The sequence below is a fragment of the Dichomitus squalens genome (assembly GCF_000275845.1).
Source record: "Dichomitus squalens LYAD-421 SS1 unplaced genomic scaffold DICSQscaffold_41, whole genome shotgun sequence".
Lineage (NCBI taxonomy): Eukaryota > Fungi > Basidiomycota > Agaricomycetes > Polyporales > Polyporaceae > Dichomitus > Dichomitus squalens.
In genome coordinates, this window is record NW_006766923.1 from 182478 (window position 1) to 197238 (window position 14761).

The following is a 14761-nucleotide window of genomic DNA, read 5'->3' on the forward strand; positions in this document are numbered from 1 at the left end:
GAAAATCTGTCCAGAAAGTGGATGGAGACGTCGGCAGTCGTGATAGACTTGTTGACCGAGAATAATTGTACACAATGCGCCCAAATCGGAACCAGATTCGGCACGACACGGTTCACTGGCCACCTGGGGTTGCCACTGTAAGCCTGATGGCAATTGGACTCAAAACCTTGCGGGACGACTCCGCGTCTCGAGTCATGGAGCTCTCTATCTTTCAAATCGTTAAGCTTTCGCGTCGCTCCTCAGTCCCAGCTCGCGACGCTCATGCGGTCGTGTTGCACCCGCTGCCTGCGCACCTCTGCTCGCTGTGCTACAGGCGCTTGATCTGACCTTGAATCCAGGTAGGCAGACGCCCGGTAGGCGCGCGAGGAAATGAGCGAGCGACAAGGATTGAACACGCCTACTATCCTTCCACACTGTTTCGATGACTATCTGGGTTCGGTGTCAAAATCTCACCATATGAGGTTGCTGAGAGAAGGAGATATATGTCGCCTTATTGAACAACCAAACTGGGGCACGCCAATGAGCACGGTGAGTATAGACTTGGGCGCGAATCAGTCCCAGATTTGGTTTTCATGTAAATCTCATACAGACAATGGGCTGGTGACTTCACTTTTGGGTCGCCTCTGATGAAATTGAGGAGAGGTGAGCTGCAAGTAGTCTATATAGGTATATACAAAGACCTGAGGCAGTAGGTAAGAGGGAGGGTGAGAAAACGCGCAACGTCCCGAGGACCGGTAAATGACTGTACTAGATATGCGAGAACGTTCACGATTCCACGCAACTGGCTACGTAGCAGGCTGTGTTACCACTTATTCACGCAGTCGATTGACGGGGAAGCTCGCCAAGCTCTGTGTATGCAGCTACGTAGTCGGATAATTGCGCGTCGATTGTAAGTTGTAACTGGAGCGCCCTCCAGCAGGAGTTCGGCGAAGGGCAAGGCTCAAGTCTATACATCCTGCAAAGCCCTTGAGTAGACTCGTTTTGTACGCATCGAAAACTGGATGAATAGTAGAGAACATCTGGATGGTGGTCGATCTACAGTACGCAAGGAAAGAAGTTTGTTGTAGGGGCTACTGGGAACTAAGAATAGGACTCTACTTAGCGTCGCTTACCCGACTCTGCGATTACACACTTCGTATATTAGGGGCTAGGGTAGTAGTAGACTACATATACAGAAATAGAGCTTTTCCACCTAACTCCAGCTTGGATAGTGGCTGCGGCTGCGCACGGCGTGTTGTGTCTGTTGCACGTACGGCAACATTATGGACGCTGTCAGCTACCGCGAGACGTTAACGTGCGATGAATGGGGAGTAGTGCCGACCGGAGGCGAATGGGGTCGCGCGTGGGAGAGTGTGGCTAAGCGCGTGCCAAATAAGGGTCAGGGCCTGGGAGAGATCCGCTGCGAGTAGTGATGTCCACCCAGTCCGGCACTGTCCTCGCCCTCTCCTTCTCCTTCGACTGCCATGTATCGGACGCCCTGCTGTCTGTCCACACATCGACGACGCCCTTGACCGCCTCCGACGTCCCCATTCTCTCTCTCGCCGCTCGCCCCTTTATTCTCCCTGGGCTGTCTCTGCTGCCGCCAAAGGCTGCTCAGCCTACCGCCCAACTATGCCGCTCTCCGCCCGCCCCCGCCAGGACGGCGAGAACAAGGAGCGTACGGTAAGGTCCCAGGAACAGGAGCTCAAGCGCGCCAGAGGTGCGATATCTTGCGCAGAATGCCGCCGTCTCAAGCTCAAGTGCGACAAGACCGTCCCTTGCTCCTCCTGCAAGCGGCGAGGGTGCGCCTCCATCTGCCCCAATGGCTCCCTCACCACAGGCCAGGGCACGAGGTGCGTCCACCTTCCTGTCTTCTCTCCCGGCCTAGCCCTCCCGGACCTCGTCCATATTTCATCATGTGCTCCATTTACCTCGTAGCCCCCAGCGCCGTCTTATCGTCACACGGCCGTAATACAATTCACGGCAGGCATTCCGTTACTTTTGACAAGAGTCGAAAAGGAGATACACGAGGATTCGTGATAAAGTAGCTTTCGAACAAAAGTCTCCGAGAAAAACGGGCAGGCGGTGACGTCCCGCCTCCTCCTTTCATCGACTGTTCTCTGCTCGAAAACACTGCCACGACTACGACTGCTGCGAGCACGCCTCGTGTCGCGACTGCCTTCCTTACACTTACTCATGTCCCCGCTCTGCCCCCGCCAGGTTCATCCTCGCCGACACGGACCGTCTGCATCGCAAAATCGCGGAGATGAGCGATCGGATCCGTCAGCTCGAAGACGGCCTCGCGATCCTCCAGTCGAGCGTGACGCGCGAACCACATCCCCTCCTCGCAAACGACCTGCTGAAGATCAAGTCCGGGCTCGAGCTTCACGCTGCGTCCGAGCTCGAGCTGCAGCGAGAGCGCGAGGGGTTATCGGGTACAGGACGAGGGGGCGGTGGTGGAGGCGGAGGAGGAGAAGAGGAGGAAGAGGAGCCGGCGTACATCGACGCGTTTGGGACGCTGGCGGTGCGCGACGACGGCGCCGCGACCTTCTACGGCCGCTCTGCGGGTTCCGAGGTGCGTGTGTTCTCCCGCGAAGTGTGTGGCGTTATCGGTCGCTGAAGATAGCCCTGCGCGTCCGCGCTCGTTTGAATCCGCTCCTTGGCGTTCGCCTGTACAGAGTCTATTGATTGTGAGTGATTCTATCTTACCTTTCGAACATCTTCTAGCGTTGTTGGCATGAAACGAGGTTAGAGAAAAGAGGTTAGATTGGTAACGCCGTCATTGATGCCACCCCCTTTCGATCCTGCTCTGGGCTCCGGTGGAGGAGCAAGGGACGCGCACTACTTGGGATAGACACGGGTCGACCCGTGCGCATCTCAGCCTGACCCGGACCCGTACACGTGTGGGTACGTACCCGAGTAGGTCGGGTACGGGGTCAAAGGTCAGGGGTCAAAGGTCAGGGGGCCCTGCATGACTATCTGCTTGTCGCCAGGGACACTGTCAAGAGTTCTGTGTGTACACAGCATCCCTAGTGACAAGTAGGTAGCCATTGTGATCGCACAAGGGTACATACCCGGACCCGAGGTAGGTTGACCCGATCCGTGTCCATCCATTCGCGCTACTTCGATAAGCATACCGTAGTAAATAGATGGCCGCTACGAGTAAGATATCTTCGAGCGAATTGGCCGGTTTGAGAGCATGATGACAATGTCATCGCCGAACGTTAACAGCCTAATTGACCATACGAGCAATATGTGATCGGAAATGTGAACCGCATGCTGACTCGTGTGCTAGGATGACAAACCCCAATTGTCCATCTCCACCCTCTCTCGCCCCTCCCCAGGTAACCCCGACCTTCCCCCCGAAATCAACCGCCTCGCATCAACGTTCCCGCACGGCCCTCCCGAAGTTCCCATCTACGACCTCCAAGACCTCATCTCTGGCTACCTCCCCCCATGGCACCGCGCGGTCCAGCTCCGGGAGCTCTACCTCGACCAAGCTCCCTGGTTCTTCGGCGCAGTCACGCAGCGCCAGCTCTACGAGGAAGTCTTCCCGCTCTTCTACGAGGAGGCCCAAGAAGAGCTTCACAACCTTCGCGGCGGGCGACTCGGCGCGTCCCCTGATGCGTTCAACTTGCCGCAGACGGGCGCCGCGACGCCCCACGCGTCGTCGCACGAGCTCGCTCTCATGTTTGTGGTGTTCTGCTTCGGGGCGCTCACGGACGCGACGCTGCCCCCGGCGCCGCACAACCGGGAGGCGGAGAGGTACTACCAGCTGACGAAGGCGGCGCTGAGCTTAGAGCCGGTGTTGGACAGGCCACCGAGCGTGGCGACGGTTCAGGTGCTGAGCTTGATGGGGATCTACATGGTGTGTGCAACGCTTTACTGCTGTGAGATCTCAGTATGTGCAGTTGGAATTGACGGCGCGGCGTGCTGGACGAGCAGGGCATGGTCGCCGAAGACCGCAGCATCGAGAGCACTTGGGCGCTCATGGGCCTGGCTTCCAAGCTCGCACAAGGCGTGAGTGCTTCCCCTGGCATCTTGTCGGCGACGTCGATGATGAGTGACCCCGATTTGAAACTGACGCTGACGTGCCGTCGATCGTATGGATATAGACCGGACTTCGTACGTCTAATCTCCACAACCGTGAATGGTGTTCGATGATGAACAGGGCTGATCGTCGAGTGCAGATCGCGACTGCGCGCGGTTCAAGCTGTCCTCGGCAGAGACGCAGAAGCGTCGCGCGCTCTTCTGGGAGCTGTTCATCACCGACTGTTGGCAGGTGAGCGTTGCTTCGGAACGTGTATGGGATGTGGTGCAATGTTGACTAGGTGCGCATATAGGCACTGGCGACGGGACGGCTGCCGACGTTCGAGTTAGGCTTCGTCGACACTGAACTTCCTGCGGACCCAGAAGAGACGCTCGCGGACGACGGTACTCCTCAACCCAGCTGTGGGTACTCCACTCTGTATGCGTGTATATTGAGTCGCTGAAGATCTCGTGACAGTCCCTGCGTGGAAGGCGCGATGGGGCAAGGAGTGTGTGGCGGCCGTCGTGATGGGCGTGCTGAAAGCCGCGCCCCCAAAGTATTCCGTGATCCTGGAGCTCGACCGGCGTATACGCGACATGCCCCTCCCGAAATACGCCCAAGGACCCCGCCCGCAAAATGCCGGACTGGCGCAGATGATGTCTCATTACATGCCTACCAACTACCTCCACTTCAGTCCGTTGCGCTTATCTCGATCATTTTTTCATTCGTGAACAGTTGAACTGACAGGGTACTCCGATTCCAGCTCTGCTATACGTGCATAGGGTGTTCTTCGCTGCTGCAGTGAACGACCACCCGAATGACCCGATGCGGAGCCAGTATGCTCCCTCGTTCCTCGCAGGATACCGCAGCGCGACTGCGCTGCTCAGCTCTGTCCGCGAGCAGTTCTCCCTTTTCCCTACCGTCATAGCGCGCTTCTGGGTAATATGGACACACGCGTTCTCTGCATGCGTGAGTATTCAATCGAAAATATGCTCACATCGCCATCGGCTGACGAACCTCTCAAGATCATGCTCGGCTCCGTCGTGACACACAGTGGCCCAACGAAGACAGCCCAGGCGGCCCTCGCCGAGCTGCGCATCGCGTGCGACCTCTTCGAGCGGGCGGCGCAGCAGGGTGGCCGAGCGACCAAGTTCGTGGTGCGTTTCCCGTCTCCGTCGCTTGTTCGCCTCCGATCGGAGTTCTCATCGTCGTGCTTCCCCGCCCACGCAGCCCCAGCTCCGGAAGGTGCTCGAGAAGGCGCAGGCGGCGCACTTCCAGGGTCTCCAACCGCTCCGCCCCGACATCTTCGCCCCGCGCTCGGCCGAGAACGAGCAGGACGAGCTTTCGATCTTCAGCGGGCGCACCGCGCGCACCGTCGCGACAAAGTCGAACCGTCCGCAGCGCGTCTCCCCGGGCATGTCGGCGTCGTCGACCGCGGCGAGCTCGACGACCCCGTCCGACACGTCGAGCCCCCTCGGATCGGGGTCGGGGTCGGACCCGAACGCGAGGGGCTCGCAGTCGCCGGCGGACGTGTTCCCCGGCTTGGACTCGTCATATCGCACGGCCGTGCATCCGAGCTTGGTCGAGGAGCTGAGGTCGTTCGAGGGCCAGCTCGAGGCGCAGATCAGCCATGCGAACGCGTTCTATCATGTGGAGCCGTCGCTGGTAGAGCAACAGCAGCAGCAACATTTGTATGCAGAGCAGCACCAGCCCCAGCAGCCTCAGCAGCTGCAGACTCAGCAGCTGCCGCCTCCGCAACAGCAACAGATGGCGTGGTACCAAAATGCGATGCCAATGGACACCCAGCAGCAGAGCTTCTCCACTTCTCAGCCTGGTGTGCACGGGTCGCAGGGTCAGGCATTCGCGTATCCTCAGCCACAGACCGAGCAGCACACACCCGAGTATCACCACACGCAGGAGTATGCCGCCTATCATCACCAGGTGGCCAGCGACCCGCATAGTCTCCCGCTATACGGCGGCGCGTACTCGAAGGACCCCGCCGTCACGCAGTATCAGAACGCTTATGTGCCCGTGCCCGTGCCCGTCACAGCCACGACGGCGTCCTCGTCCTCGTCGTCACAATCGGTGTCGCCCTATGCTGCATATGCTACACACGCGATGCCTGACCAACAGTCCGAGCTGTGGTCCGTGAGCGCTGCGCCGCCTGATAGCGACATGGCACACCCGACGTCGCCGATGTACGAAACGATCCCGGAGCACGCGCATGTCCCGCATATGCATCCACCATCGCATCAGGGCCATTATCGGCAGTATCATCCCGGTGCGCCTGCGCCCCAGCCGCTGCAGCCTCAGCATACGGGCCATGGCCTGCAGCCCCAGCATACAGGACAGAGCCTGCAGCCCCAGCATACGGGCCAGACGCTCCAACCTCAGCATACTGGGCAGACAATCCAGCCCCAGCACACAGGTCCCGCTATCCAGCCTCAATATACGGGTTCGTCTATCCAACCTCACCATACGGGCCAGATGCACCATGGCGGGCATCACCAGCACCAGCACCAGCACCAGCAGTCGTACACACAGGGCGCGCAGTATGCGTACAGCCAGCAGCAAGCGACGTATCACCAGCCTCAGCAGCAGCAGCAACTTCCAGCACCGTCTGCGGCGCCGTACAACGTGCAGCCGGGCGCACCGTACAGCTTGACGGAGACGTGGACGTCGTTCATCCAGCATGAGCTGCCTGGGCCGCCGGGTGCCCCCGTTCGCCGGTGAGGACGTGAAACGATCTTGTTTTAGACTTCCGTCGCACTTTGGATTTGACTTCCGAGGGCGCGATCTCTTGTACTAGTATCTTGCCGTGTCTGTTATTCCAAGTTCTATTGCTTCAGCTCAGGTTTCCGTTCCCGTCGTCCTCGTACTTGTCTCATTTCCCTCCAATTTTCCGCTATGCCTAGTCCTACAATATTGTCGCTGTCGTGTACATATGCTCTGCTTCCTGTCTCACCACTGTTATCTGCTAGACACCATGTTTTCGCTATCACGTGTCGGCATTGCTGTTCTGTCTCCTCGCCGTTCTGGCTGCACATTATAGTCAGGCTGGTCCCTATGGTCTATCGGTCGTCCTGAATAGTATTGCCTATCAAAATGTGAGTGGTGTGTACGTTCGGCTGCAGTCAAGTGCAGGATATTCCTGGTACTTGCTGGTTCACTATGAGCATATGTGCAGGCCTATGCTGTCATGTCGTCGACGAAGTCGCCCAACCCTCTCAGCAATCCATGAATATGCAAGGGCGACGCCTCCACGCCCTCTTCGAACGTCCTAAACATGGACAAGGCTAATCTGCTTAGCTGACTAGGAGACAACTCGGAAGAGCTCGTTGCGCACGCGAGATGTATGTCCAGGGTAAGAGTATCCTGTATAGCGGATAGACGTGTGGGCTCGAGAGAAGCGACTCGTTGCAGGTGGCAGAACAGCAATTAGCCTGGGAGAGTGATTAAGTACTAGAAGCAGAATCAATAGCGCACCTCCGAGTCGCCGTCTAGAAGAGCTACCAGAAATGGTCGATAATGTAGTCGAGATATCCTATAGTTGTCATGATAGTCCGAAGTCTACGTGGTGGCAATCCTGATGTCCCATTGAGTTATTACAGATTCCGACGCAGCTACACAGCATGTTTATGTTGGGAAAGTAGTCCAACAACCTGAGGAAGCGTGAATAAACCTGGAGGGATTGGTGACCAGTCATTTGCGTGGTGCACAACACCGAAACCAAAGAAAGCCGAAGAGACCCATTATGATGAGTAGGACGGCAACGAGTGGCACATTCACTGCAGATGTCTCGTGTTCAATCTTTAGGAGGAAAGTTATTTGTGTGATGGGCGAGATGAAGACGTTCAACCGTTCACTTACGACTGAAGAAAACGGCGATAGGATCGGGATTGTGTAGTGGACTGCACTGGAGCGACTAGGATCTGAAGAAACCCGTGGTGCATATCGAAAGACGACATAGAAGAGCACGCAGACGGTTATCGTCAATGCTCCAAGGCAAATCCACTATGCGAAAGGCGAGCGAGAGTCAAGCTGTCTATGCGTGCTGCGTGCGAGGAAGGGCAGCGCACTCACGACCATACGTGTGACATGCGCGTATTCTCGGGCATATCTAGCATTGAGCTCTGCAAATTCGCGCTGGGAGAGTCGTCAAGGTCAGCAAACATGCGTCCTACGAACGGAAAGCTCGCGGCAGCACTTACCGATCGCCTTTGTTCATGAGACACGGATACATCATCGAGCTCTCGCTTGTATCTCTCGTGGGCGTTGAGCAAGGCTTCTGCTCTTGCCGCTCGCATGGCCCAGTATTGCTCTATGGCAGACACAGGATGGAGCAGTGCGCTGAGGTAGTCTTGAATCGAGGTTTGGGGCGGGGAGTCCGCGGACCGCATACGTCCTCGGTAACCAACGGGGCTCTTGTGCGAGAGGGCCGTTGTAGAGCGTACCTCAATCAGGTGCTCATCCCAGGAAGCTATGCCCCCGTGAGAGGTAATCCGGTTGTTGTTGTCAGCCGACCCAACCATCTGACGTGCGAGAGCCATGGTCCTGCTTTCTATAAGTCGAGCTCTTAAGTGGGACTTCGAAGAACAGTTGGAAACGGAAGAAAAAAGGTCACCATGACGAGGCTTCCTGAGCTTGTTGGAAGACATTTCTACTCATAACAAAGATTCAACGATGTGATGCGCGGGCCATTTAGGATTTGGCCCAGTGCTGAGGTTGGCGGTGACTAGCTAAGAAGCTCGAGGCCCCGAAGTCACGGTTGGGTGTGCCATTGTCACAAGTAACATACTCATATGGCTTCCCTTTCCCGGAAAAGAGCGTGACATCACAGGAGCGCCGAGCCAATCGACACCAGCAGTTTTCGACCGAACGACATCATGGTGACTCGGACCATGGCTCACTCCTTGTGGTCGGCTTTGCTCTGCTATGATCTATAAGATGCAGAACGTGCACTTGCTACACATTCTTATCGGCCAGCACCGATATGTGTGGAATTATCAGGCTTCATATACGACGTCGGCCTAGCAGAAGGTTCTCCCGTGCACGACTCCCGTACCACATCCAGACATATGTTCACCCTCCCGCTTCCTGCCTTGTCTACTGATGCTCCAAGTGAGTGGCAGCAACGTACGTGACTCCGTAACTGAATCGTCACAGGCTGAACGGTCAGACAGCAAACTGTGGTAATATGTTCAGGTCAGGGCCCAGAATGCGCTACGCCGACATCGAATACATTCATCGCGTATGCGTGTAGGTCATCCCTCTTGTCCTCAGCACATGAGCAGGGAGTACCATCGATCGTCTTCTCCATTCGTCGGGCGCAATCTGTCCATGAAACTCATGCTATGGGGGGAAAACATGCTCGCGTAGCTACCTAAATGAGTTCCAGGGCTTCAGGGCGATGGTCTTGTCGTGAGGAATGCTTGTACCCTCATTGGCTCCGTGAACATCTGAGCATTTCCGTGGCGGATTACGGTGGACGCAATTTGTACTGTTTGGTGTGCAGAGATGGCCATGTCGCTTTGCGTACCTCATCTGGCGTGCTTTGGACCTTCTGGATGCTCTGATCCCCTGTGTTCAGGCTCATGCCCGCCTCCCTACTATGGTGAGCACGCACCTATACTTTGCCTCTAGCGCCCGCAGTTGCACCCCTGATAGCTCATGTGCGTAACACGAGGCGGTCTTGCTTCTCCGCAGGTCCTAGCATCTGTGTCTGACTCCTCCTGCGTCAGAGCGGGCCCGGTCCTGCGAGTCATTGTAACCAATATATGAAGCTAGACATCCCCAGATATATCTCCGAAATCGTCGCCCAATTTCATCGCCCTCCACGAATCCTTGCTTACTGCTCGATCAACATGCCCCCAATCAAATGCGTCGACCACTACTGGAACGCCGATGACAAGGCGTGGACGCACAAGGACACTGACTCCAAAGTCCCCGCAGAAGCCGTCCAGCCTCAGACCAGTTCAGCTGGGAGCTCGGACGATTGGAAGGAGTTCTGCTTCGTCGTAGTGCGCAAACTCCCCGGGGGCCCTGTCACGCGCAGGAACAATCAGAATCAGGATCAGCCTATCACATTCAAGATCGTAGTGAAAAGTCCACACCTTCACAAGGCATGCAAAGAGGTCATCGGTGAGATCCCCGGACTGTCGTGGAACGCCGAACCGGTGGAGGTGGGTCGCACTGCGGACATCTGGCGTGCCTGAGTACTCGTTGACTCATCTGGGCGATTCACTTAGCTCGACCCTCACCTTTTGGTCGCCTTCTTCCCCAAATTAGAAGCGCACCATGCGGCGCTTGAGTCCATCACGCGCAGTGACGACGAAGAGCAAGCGTATACTACTCTGGGCGCCCTCCTCGCATGGCTCCGTCAGAACTATCGCACCACCCTTCACAAGCTGGCCAATCTCACCGCGCACGGCGAAGTAACTTACGAGCTCTTGTACGGCATTCTCGTCCCTGGGACTATTCTCATCACGCGCAATGGGGCAACCGGCGAGCCGCGAGCCGTCCGGCTCCTCACTCACACGCACAACGACGAGAGGTACGCCCTTAACTGCGAGGGCATTGAGGCTGCGGATCCCCAGAAGGACACATCTCGTGACGACGAGAGTGACGACGGATACGAAGATCAGGAGCAGAGCTCCCCACTCCAAGACAAGAGTAGGGCGTTCGGGACGTACAATATCACGATCTACGTCCGCGCGTTTGGAGGCACACACAAGATCAACAGATTGAGCGTGTACCCGATACAACACCACGCGGACCCTGCGGGCCTAAGGGCTTCGCTGATCAAGCGTGGCCGCAAGTGGGCCTCGCTTAATGGGGTGTATCACGTCCACTATCGCGGCCTGGCCGGCCGCCATGTCGGTGACTCGTATATTCGGTATAATGTGAGTAGCGTTCGTTATGATCTTCATGAGTTGTTTCTTAACAGCGAACTATCTGCCAAGGTCACATCTCGGATCATGGCTGATAGAGGTGCGACAAACAAAAGGATAACGTTACACAAAGCACTCATCACATTACAACAAAGGCAATTTCGTCCGGCTTCAACCCAACTACGCAGTCCCCAAGCCGAACACGGAGCAGATTGTCAGTCAGCTGCCTTTGGAAAATGGTACTTTCTGTCTCTTCTGATGAGGCGCGCGCATCGTTTGACAGGGTGTCTTCCGCAGGGACGGTCTGGACCCATGAGGTGGAGAAGTCAGACTTTGGACTGACTGACGACCAGCTTCTGTTGGCTACGCCTATCCTGTACGGCTTCAGCTTGGCGGACAAATTCTGGCGTAAGTTCTTCCGATCCTGTCTTTTTCAGATTAGGCTGAACACTCCTCGCCGTCCACGTAGTTGAGTTCAATGTACAACTCGTAACTCCGATCACGTGGAATCCGGAGACTTTCGAAGCCCTGGTTCTTCCGTCCGACCGGAAGACCCTTCTGCGGTCTCTGATTGAATCACACGACTCTGATTCAAACTTTGACGACTTCGTCCGTGGAAAGGGCCAAGGTCTCGTCATCAATCTCTTCGGCCCTCCGGGTGTGGGCAAAACCTTGTCCGCCGAGGCGACCAGCGAGCACATTCGGCGCCCCTTGTACGTCGTCGGTAGCGGAGACCTTGGTATCAGTCCTTCGGACCTTGACAACACGCTTGAGAGGATCTTCGATGTCGCAACGTGCTGGAACGCTATCGTGCTTATTGACGAAGCGGACGTCTTCCTCGAACAGCGCTCGCTGCACGACATGCAGCGCAACGCGATGGTCGCCGTCTTCCTCCGGCACATCGAGTACTACCGTGGCATCCTCTTCCTCACTACGAATCGCATCACCATCTTCGATGAGGCGTTCCTCTCCCGTATCCATGTCGCACTGCATTTCAACGAGCTCACAACGCCTACTAAGGCGCAGATATGGCGTACGTTCCTCAAGAAGGCTGGTATTGCAGACGAAGAGGTGTCCGAGGACATGCTCGGGAAGCTCGCAGACCGCGAAATCAACGGGAGACAGATCAAGAATGCTTGCCGGACGGCGACGTCTCTGGCGCGCAGCAGGAAGCAGCAGCTGAGCTATGCGCACTTGCACGAAGCCCTGAATGCGATGGAAGAGTTCGTTGCTGAGTTTGCAGCTATGCGGGCTTAGATATTGTGAAGGCCAGCTTCCCCCAAGGCGAACTCGACACCCATGTATGATAGATTTGACTCAATATGCCTACGTATCATCTTGTGTTCTGCAAGATCTCACAAATGTTTTGGGACCGAGTCTCGCATTGACCAGCGCCAGTCGGTTTTCCACGTCGCGACTGCTTATCAGATTGTCGTCAAGTTCCCGGCTCAAGCGCTGACGGTCAATCTCGTTGCACTTGCAGCTAAGTATACGCCGCAAGCATATGACAGTGAGTGTTCTATCGGCATTCTCGATCCCCTATCAAGCTCATGCCTCATAGTTACAGTAAGAACAACGCCAGCCCGGGCTCTGTAATCGCCTTCCGCAACCGCTGCGCTTCCCCCGGGCGTCCTCCGAGTCCCCCCTCTCTGCCCCAGCCTTGTAAACTCGGAGAATGCGCGTGACAGTGCTATACATGGCGTGCCATGCGTGACGTCACGATTCCGCCTCAAGGCGTGGCCGGGGCTACTGGTGCCGCATATCACGACGGGCATTGGCCAATTCTCCGGACCCAAACCGGGACAGAGAAATGGCCTGGGAATGTATCCCTGGTCACAAGTTATGTCCCAAAGCCTGGCTCCGGACCCGAGCCATCCGGCGCTAAACCCCGGAAAGGAATATTGAGGCTGACAAAGCATATAGCATCAGCGCTTATCATCCCTTTTTGGCGGATCGCGAGCGCCAATATCCTTTTTATGGTATCAGATCGCCAGCTGGCTTGGGTCCGGAGCCGCCCTTTGAGACATGACCGTGACTGGCGTACATTTCCAAGCCTGTCTCCGGTCCTGTTTGGGACCGCGGCATTGGCCAATGCCCGTCGTGTATCTGACAGACATGGCATCACCCAACCTGCCACATGCGGTGCGCTGGGCTATGGTGTAAGGCTGTCCGTCATATCACCGTCTTCTACCTGCCACAGAGCAAAACCACAGCCACAGGTAGGGTACGTAGGACGCCCTTCCAGGCATATATATAGAGGGTTGTCACGAACAGACCGTCCCAGGGGTGACCTATACGACTCCGCTTCCTTGAGGTAATTCTCCTAATATTGTTTGGGCAAATGATGTAAGCTAATAACATCATGGCATGACCAGAACCTAGCGCCCCACTCTGCCAGTACCAGTGTCCTTTCATACAACTCAATAAGCGCATCGGTCTTCAGCCTATGGGTACGTGTCTACGCCCGATTGCATAAAACACTATTGATGGGCGCAATGGCCTGGCAATAACTGCTTTAAAAGACGTAGCAAAACAATGCGGTTGCTCGACACTCGAACAGGTCAATTCGTGGAGAAGGACCCCAGAGAAACTAGATACGCCATTCTGTCGCACACCTGGGACAAGGTCGAGCAGACCTACCAAGACATCCTTGACATCCAGACCTCGTATGGTCACAAAGGCCGCTTATGCATCTCCAGTCTCCCAGTTGGTGTAGCGCGTAACATACTGCACAAAGGCCGAGACATGGGTCTCTCGCTCAGTCGCTTCGCATCTAGCGCTAGTCTTCACCGACCACGTATTCGCATGCAGCGCTCTGCTCGGTCCAACGCTGGACAGGAGTTCTCTTCATCACGACTTCCTACGGTACCCCTCTCAGCCGACACATCTTCATCCCACACTCATCCCACTGATCGGATTGTATCCGAGACTGGTTTTCCCGTCACATCGATCTGGCACGACCCTAGACTGTCACTGAAAGTGCGGGAGGCATGCGCAGTGGCCCGCGCCAGCAGCTTTCAGTACATCTGGATAAACTCGGGCTGTATTGACAAGACAAGCAGCTCAGAGTTGTCCGAGGCTATCAATTTGATGTATCAGTGGTACGCCTATGCGGAGGTGTGCTACGCCTATCTCTCCGACGTCCCCTCCGATGAAGACCCCCGCGCGTGGCTTTCCAGATTCCGTAGGAGCCGGTGGTACGAGCGCGGTTGGACGCTCCAGGAGCTCATCGCTACTCTGACTGTGACGTGTCTCTCCAAGGACTGGAAGGTGATTGGCTCGAAGCACAGCCTTTCCGACATTGTCGAGGAGATCACGGGAATCCCTGAGGAAGCTCTGCTGCACACTAGAGCTCTTGACAGCTTCAGTGTAGCTCAGCGGCGGACAACGAGGGTGGAGGACCGAGCATACTCGCTCCTAGGCATCTTTTGTTGAACAGGCGCTGGTTTACACAGCTTGCCTAACACAGCCGTCACAAGATATGGAACGGCACAGCCGGTTACTGCAATAACCGAGGCTGTACTACTCATGTGGTACACACACAGCTTTGCTGTGTACGCACTGCTTCTCTGTGCGACTGTGCATCCTGGGAATGTACTGTATAGTACTACGTAGCCACAGATGTACAGTAGTATATATAGGGGACCTCTGTACCCCCAATCTACAGTTCAGTTCACTCGAACGTCTCCTCTCATCGCTCTTACAAGCCTCTTACAATCAGCCAACCCTTCTAGGTGAGTTTCAGGCTATCCGCTGTCGTTGCCACCCGTGGGAGAGGCTTTCGCTCCCCGGGTTCAACAGGTTATGAGCCCTGCTCGACGCTGCAGAATCTGCGCCGCTCACTGCGTGCTGCGATCTGTAA

The 14761-nt window shown here is 56.2% G+C and overlaps 4 protein-coding genes across 4 annotated transcripts; 3 read left to right on the forward strand and 1 right to left on the reverse strand.

Moving 5' to 3' along the window:
• Nucleotides 1–519: 519 nt before the first annotated feature.
• DICSQDRAFT_156876 (uncharacterized protein) lies at nt 520–7024 on the forward strand (the record flags this gene model as incomplete). Its single annotated transcript, XM_007368925.1, has 14 exons — nt 520–528; nt 1042–1056; nt 1657–1832; nt 2200–2554; nt 2658–2669; nt 3275–3847; nt 3925–3999; nt 4095–4104; nt 4170–4261; nt 4323–4431; nt 4487–4702; nt 4773–4978; nt 5035–5166; nt 5240–7024. 14 exons carry the CDS (start codon nt 520–522, stop codon nt 6740–6742), a joined length of 3483 nt encoding a protein of 1160 aa, XP_007368987.1. The 3' UTR covers nt 6743–7024.
• A 548-nt stretch (nt 7025–7572) lies between these two features.
• On the reverse strand, nt 7573–8728 carry DICSQDRAFT_156878 (uncharacterized protein). Its single transcript, XM_007368926.1, has 5 exons — nt 8634–8728; nt 8221–8570; nt 8093–8155; nt 7880–8023; nt 7573–7819 (listed from the first exon to the last, which is right to left on the reverse strand). Exons 1-5 carry the CDS (start codon nt 8665–8667, stop codon nt 7712–7714), a joined length of 699 nt encoding a protein of 232 aa, XP_007368988.1. The 5' UTR covers nt 8668–8728; the 3' UTR covers nt 7573–7711.
• Nucleotides 8729–9834: 1106 nt separating this feature from the next.
• On the forward strand, nt 9835–12226 carry DICSQDRAFT_182673 (P-loop containing nucleoside triphosphate hydrolase protein). The gene is made up of 6 exons (XM_007368927.1): nt 9835–10191; nt 10258–10911; nt 10972–10999; nt 11055–11138; nt 11197–11307; nt 11369–12226. The coding sequence occupies exons 1-6, from the start codon at nt 9874–9876 to the stop codon at nt 12154–12156; spliced, it is 1983 nt and encodes a 660-aa protein (XP_007368989.1). The 5' UTR covers nt 9835–9873; the 3' UTR covers nt 12157–12226.
• Nucleotides 12227–13434: 1208 nt separating this feature from the next.
• Nucleotides 13435–14334, forward strand: DICSQDRAFT_67288 (HET-domain-containing protein; the record flags this gene model as incomplete). Its single annotated transcript, XM_007368928.1, has 2 exons — nt 13435–13565; nt 13866–14334. The coding sequence occupies 2 exons, from the start codon at nt 13435–13437 to the stop codon at nt 14332–14334; spliced, it is 600 nt and encodes a 199-aa protein (XP_007368990.1).
• Between the last annotated feature and the right edge of the window lie 427 nt (nt 14335–14761).

Bases quoted from the DNA above. Each gene is read 5' to 3' on its own strand.
- DICSQDRAFT_156878 (XM_007368926.1), bottom strand. From the start codon at position 8,667: ATGTCTTCCAACAAGCTCAGGAAGCCTCGTCATG. The intron at 8,156-8,220 runs GTAAGTGCTGCC...CGACTCTCCCAG, and splicing joins CTCATGAACAAAGGCGATCG to CGCGAATTTGCAGAGCTCAA. The intron at 8,024-8,092 runs GTGAGTGCGCTG...CCTTTCGCATAG, and splicing joins CGCATGTCACACGTATGGTC to TGGATTTGCCTTGGAGCATT.
- DICSQDRAFT_182673 (XM_007368927.1), top strand. From the start codon at position 9,874: ATGCCCCCAATCAAATGCGTCGACCACTACTGGAACGCCGATGACAAG. The intron at 10,192-10,257 runs GTGGGTCGCACT...CGATTCACTTAG, and splicing joins GGAACGCCGAACCGGTGGAG to CTCGACCCTCACCTTTTGGT. The intron at 10,912-10,971 runs GTGAGTAGCGTT...CTATCTGCCAAG, and splicing joins ACTCGTATATTCGGTATAAT to GTCACATCTCGGATCATGGC.